This window comes from Schistocerca serialis, chromosome 4 (genome assembly GCF_023864345.2).
Source record: "Schistocerca serialis cubense isolate TAMUIC-IGC-003099 chromosome 4, iqSchSeri2.2, whole genome shotgun sequence".
Taxonomy (NCBI): domain Eukaryota; kingdom Metazoa; phylum Arthropoda; class Insecta; order Orthoptera; family Acrididae; genus Schistocerca; species Schistocerca serialis.
This window is the reverse complement of record NC_064641.1, coordinates 675845643-675851642: the sequence shown is the minus strand read 5'-3', so window position 1 is coordinate 675851642 and position 6000 is coordinate 675845643. Positions and strand designations below refer to the sequence as shown.

Sequence of the window (6000 nt, the reverse complement as noted above, 5' to 3'; positions counted from 1 at the left end):
GAGCGAGCCACTGCGCAAGCGCGCCGGAGCGTCGCGTGGGCGTCGTCCCCGGGCTTTAACAAAGGGCGCGCGCCCCGGCAGCGTCGCCCGCGCACTCTCGCTCCGTCTCGATCCCGCAGCCGCCCACCGCGTCCGACCGTCTCTGTCGACGTGCGCGCGCGCCTCCGCGGGCAGGTAGCTCGGCCAGTATCGATCGGTGCGGGCCGTCCGGGGGCCGGAGTGCCGCCCACGCCGGCGGAGGGCGCTCGGGGTACCTGTTGGCAGCGTCGGCGTCGGCGCAGACGGCGCGCGGGGCTGCAGCCGCCGCCACAGCGTGGCGGTGCGCGCCGGCCGGCCGCGGGGCGCTGAGTCCTGCTCAGCACGCCGGCGGCAGCCACACCATGGCGGCTCAGCGGCGCGCCCTCGCGCTCTTGGCCGTGCTCGCGCTGTTCGCGGCCACCTGCGAGGCCCGCGGCTTCATCGGTGAGTACCGGCGGCCCGCCACCACGCCGCCGCCCGGCACGCTCGCCGCTCGATAACGCACGGGGCAGCACGCAGCTCGTGCCAGCACGCTCGTTCGCTAACATCTGTTTCGCCTCTGCTTCGTTCAGAGCCTGTTTTCGTAACAATTTCATTACTAAAGCAGCATTATGTGTAAGCCGTCGTTGACTGCTGTAAGATACTTGAGTAACTTGAAGAATTTCATTGTCTGTTCAACAGCTGAACATTTTTCTTTTTTGTTATTAGACAACCGATTGCGGTCTATAAGCTCAGCTGTTCATGTTTATGTCGCCCAAGGACTGTAGACTGGAATCGGTTGCTGAACAATAAACAAAAAACAAGTCCAGTTGTCCTACGTAAACTAAAATTCCTTCAAGAATACAGCTTTTGCAGCAATCATATATCTTTACTCTCTTTTTCCAGTGTTCCAGTGTTTTCAGATATGATTTTCTCCCTCTCTCTTTCTGTGTGTGTGTGTGTGTGTGTGTGTGTGTGTGTGTGTGTGTGCGCGCGCGCGTGCGTGAGCGCGCGTTTGCTGTTCTGCGGTTTCTTCCTTCCCAGTCGTCTTTTTATATAGTCCAGATATTGTACCTCGTACATCAGTCAGAATTTCGCACACAGATGCAACGTATCAGGACGGGATTCAAACCATGTTCCTTCGGAAAGCGATTTGAGTGTCTCAACCACAGCGTCACCTCATCCGCATTAAGGTCACACCATGAAATCCTGCGGATAGCTTTGAAATTTATTAATTTTGTTAGTCATTATATATATACTAAGATGGTATCTGTTCTTTTGGGCATGTCTGAAAGAACAGATACCACCGGTGACCATGCAGCTCGTTAGAATGAAATTACAATCAAAGAACACCCTTATCTGCTTACAGGCGTTGACATACGTCAATGGGGACAGATGAAAATGTGTGCCCCGGCCGGGACTCGAACCCGGGATCTCCTGCTTACATGGCAGATGCTCTATCCATCTGAGCCACCGAGGGCATAGAGGATAGCGCGACTGCAGGGTTTTATCTCTGGCACGCCTCCCACGAAACCCAAATTCTCAACGTATTGTCCCGCACTACATTCGTAGTGCCTCCGCCCCTTATACTCATTACTCGCGGCGCGTTGCCGATTCCCGTAAGAGTTCGGGCACTGTTTGTTCATGTCCGAAAGAACAGATACCATCTTAGTATACACATAGTTATGGCTCACCGGCCACTAGACCATCTTCTTCTTCTGTGCGAATGCACAAACAGTGCCCGAACTCTTACGGGAATCGGCAACGCGCGGCGAGTAATGAGTATAATGGGCGGGGGCACTACGAATGTAGTGCGGGACAATACGTTGAGAATGTGGGTTTCGCGGGAGGCGTGCCAGAGATAAATCCCTGCAGTCGCGCTATCCTCTGTGTCCTCGGTGGCTCAGGTGGATAGAGCGTCTGCCATGTAAGAAGGAGATCCCGGGTTCGAGTCCCGGTCGGGGCACACATTTTCATCTGTCCCCGTTGTCGTATGTCAACGCCTGTAAGCAGCTAAGGATGTTCATTTGATTGTAATTGTCAGTCATTTACGGCCATGGCCTATGGGGAAATGTATTTCTTCTTGGATAAACTGTGTCAAGCGAAAGGCGTTTGGAAACAGTTACAAACTTCTACACAGTGCCTCATAAAGTGAGGGCATATGGTACTGTTGGTGGTAATTCCATAATCGGGTAGATCTGTTACGCTCCACGATGTGACACTGTGGCTGAGATACTGGATTTGGACCCCGTCCACGCACGTTGTAATTGTCTGTGAAATTCTGCTTGACGGAGGAGCCACAACACCGTATCAACATAAAAAGACAATTGTAAGGAAACTGACAGAACAACAAACACGCACACATCACATCCAAAACTTGTGTCAACCCCGAAAAACTCTAATGTGGAAATAAATTCTCACAGCACGATGTGGCACTCGTGAGGTAACGTTACAGGTGCAGTAAATTCGACTTAAGACATGGAGCAGCACTCTACATGAAACGCTTGCGCTTTGTATGCAGTCTGTTACTCGACGAGATTCCCTTCACTGACCTCTGTCTTCTGCACTTAAAACATATTGTAAAAATCTATGATACCTGATTGCTGTTCTAGTCGAAAGATGCCACTCGCGTAACTAAGAGTGGTACGAACTCACTGTGGTACTGTCTTAGCTATAAGAAATACAATAGCCCTCCGCCACTATGTCTTTCATTAAACGCCATCATATTCGCAGGATTAAGACTCCTTCTTTAGGCATTTATACGTGGATGCTGTTAACTCATTCCGTAATTCAGATGCACGAAGACCGAGGATTAATCCTCCAAAATTGGTATCATTTAGTAAACGATATTATGACATAGGTAGTATTGTATTTACTGTGTATTAGCTTATAGTATCTTAAAGTTTAATCTTATGGGAAGTCTTCCCACTTTACACTGCGGGCAGAATTTGTTGCCATTCTCTCGGATGTATGGTAACTAGTTGTTGCTGGATTTATCGCTGGGTAAGTCTAGCACACAATCGACTACGTCTCAACTTCGGTGATTTGCAGGTAAGGGATTGGAGCACGCCAGAACATCAAAAAATCATATTTTACAACGACCTCCCAGGTAATCATACTTCCTTTTACAAAGGAGGATTATGATGTCGAGAGAACGTCTGAATATGAAATATTGTAGTATATTAAAAAATGGCACAAACACATGTGTTCACTTAGCCAGCAACAAGGAATAAAGTGCAAGATCCAAACCAAGACAAACTACTTCAGGTCATCTATGAGCTCCACCCAAATTTACTGTTGTCATAACATTACAAGATAATATCGTTCGACATGCATCTTTAACGTTTTCTCGCTGCTACTTTCGTACTGAGTCGCGTACAATTACACATCACTCCATACAATATTATCTAGATCAATGACGGCTGTTTGCGACACTCTAAAATGCGTCGTATACTCATTTTTGTGACCAGTACTTTCTGGATACCATGTTAAGGCATTTTATGTATGTTTATACACCATGACGTCACACAGAGAAAGACATTTCGTTTAATAGTGTACTAGCGCAGGATGTTAGAAAATGTACCTGACCAATTCCTAGGACTCGTAGAGGACGCCAAGTGGATAATGCTTCGAACGTGCATCCACGTCTGATACTTTTACGTGCAACAAAAAATCACTTTGTGCAACAATGCATTACATGGACTACCGCAGCAGCAACGTATTCGCGATATACCTGCTCTTGATTATGTGTGGTTTACTGGATGCACCATCAAATCAATAATATTTGCCGATACACTTCAAACATAATTGTGTTTTTGTCTTACAGAGACATATGTCGTGATGCTCCCATCCCTGTTACGGATGTAAGGCAGCCTGTCTAGATCCTCGATAGTAACGTCTCTGTGCTTTCCTGTCCTCTCAGTCGATAAGACAGATCTATTGAGGTTTGTGTGCAGCCGTCTCCTGACGGAGATCGTAAAACGTTGTCGATCGTGAAAAACTGGAGAAAGAAGAAACGATTTACTTCTGTTCTGACGGTGAAACACCTTGCACATAAAAACAAAACTCGTCATTTCTGTACTCGGTATGTTTATGTGATTCCAGAATCGAGAAGGTCGAAGACAAGGAATCATCTAAGTCAGTAATATAATTGACGTAATTACTTTTATTTAAATACCATTATGTTATTACCTCAATTTTAGAGGATTGTCAGCCGGCCGAGGTGGCCGAACGGTTCTAGGCGCTGCAGTCTGGAACCGCGCGACCGCTACGGTCGCAGGTTCGAATCGTGTGATGTCCTTAGGTTAGTTAGGTTTAAGTAGTTCTAAGTTCTAGGGGACTGATGACCTCAGCAGGTAAGTCCCATAGTGCTCACAGCCATTTGAACCATTTGACTTAGAGGATTGTCAGTTGCCGCCGATTTCCTGAGAACGATTAATTTCCAGTCGATCATAAGGGAAGGTAAAGATTTTGAGTGGCCGTTTGGGATGCTGGAATCTCTTTTCTTCTCCATTTTCATATTATTCAGAGATTAACGCTCAGTAAAAATATGGAATTTTTTCTTTTCTTTCATCAATACTAGCAGAATACCATCCTATTTATACATCCATCTAATAAGTTAAGCGCTATTCACATGAAATAAAGTATCAACAAAAATTATATCGAACATTCAGCATAAAAAAATCATCGTGTCACAGTTACTTGCACATTTCGTATTGAGTAAGCAGTGAACAAATTATTACTAAATGTATAATTTATGCAAGAGGTGTTCAATAAGTAACGCAAAACGTTTTTGGTAAAGCAGGTTGGATTCCATTATACCACATCATTCCTCACTCTTTTGACTACAAAACCCTGTTTTTCAACATGATCTCAATCTAATGCGAGGACCTTAGGCCACCAACTGGGAGGGCCTGGATGTCCTCATGGTACTACTTTACTGGTCGACGTGGGAGCCAACGTCTTGTTGCATCAATAACATTCCATCATTCACGTACTGCTTCCCGCAGAGTGCAGTCTTGGGCCAAACAGATGGAAGTCGGAAGATGCGAAATCCGGGCTGTAGAATGGCTGAGGAAGAACTGAGACGTCCAACGACTCGTCGTGCTTTTGTTCACTACCAGGCCTGCGTAGACATTCTACAACGCCTGTGAACATCTTCTGCTTTTCCACCGAAAGGAACTCAACGACAGCTCTCTACTTGGAACGTTCGTCTGTTACAGACGCCATTTTGAATTGAAGGCTGTGTATAGCGCTGCCACCTATCGCAAATTCATGACACTATAGGCACTACAGTGTAGGGGCTGGAGACGGACTAATCCACGATGTCCCGCAACAAATTCTGCATTTCTTCTTTTCAACCAAAATTAGCCCAGAAAAAAAAGTGTTACGTTACTCACTGAACGCCCCACGTTAATTGATCTTCATTGACTGTGAGCGTGATGGATACATCGAACCGTTACAATTATTCCTGGATCCTGCCCTCAAACCTTATTCGAAACTCGATAAAGAAGACAAAAAAAAGTCTTTTCTGAAATGTGTATAAGACCTTTTTTTTTTTTAGATACTCGCTCGAGAAATCACCAAGGCTGCCCTTTGCATACTTACAGCGTTAGTCCAACCACATACGAATTCTAAGCATTGTGTAAGATTCCGGGTAGTACAGTTTTACTTTGACTCTTTCTAACACAAAAACTTCTAAAGAGACAAAAATAACGTTGGAAACGTCTTCGCCGAATCCTGCAGTACAAACGCACAACAAAAAATTTTTTTCGCCTGTAACTGTGTTACTAATCAAGCCACAAACATGACATCTGAGCTCCATGTTGGATCTGACTCGAATAAAAAAGAAGCTTTAAAAACTGTAAATTTTATATTTCTTTTTTCTGATCTTTAGTGTTTTTTCGGTTCGTCTTCAGCAAGTTAAAATACCGGGTGATCAAAAAGTCAATATAAATTTGAAAACATAATAAACCACGGAATAATGTAGATAGAGAAGTAAAA

General features: G+C 45.4%; 1 protein-coding gene and 1 non-coding gene across 3 annotated transcripts in view; one reads left to right on the top strand and one right to left on the bottom strand.

Annotated features, from left to right (window-relative positions):
• Positions 1–322: 322 nt before the first annotated feature.
• The window catches only part of LOC126473156 (receptor-type tyrosine-protein phosphatase N2), a 467189-nt gene continuing 461511 nt past the window's right edge, over positions 323–6000 (top strand). For both annotated transcript variants that reach the window (XM_050100018.1, XM_050100017.1), the window contains exon 1: positions 323–462. In XM_050100018.1, coding sequence (XP_049955975.1) covers positions 381–462 — 82 coding nt within the window. In that variant the 5' untranslated portion in view covers positions 323–380. The remainder of the gene's footprint in view (positions 463–6000) is intronic.
• Trnat-ugu (transfer RNA threonine (anticodon UGU)) lies at positions 1404–1478 on the bottom strand. Its single transcript has one exon. It is a non-coding gene; the product is annotated as a tRNA-Thr (tRNA).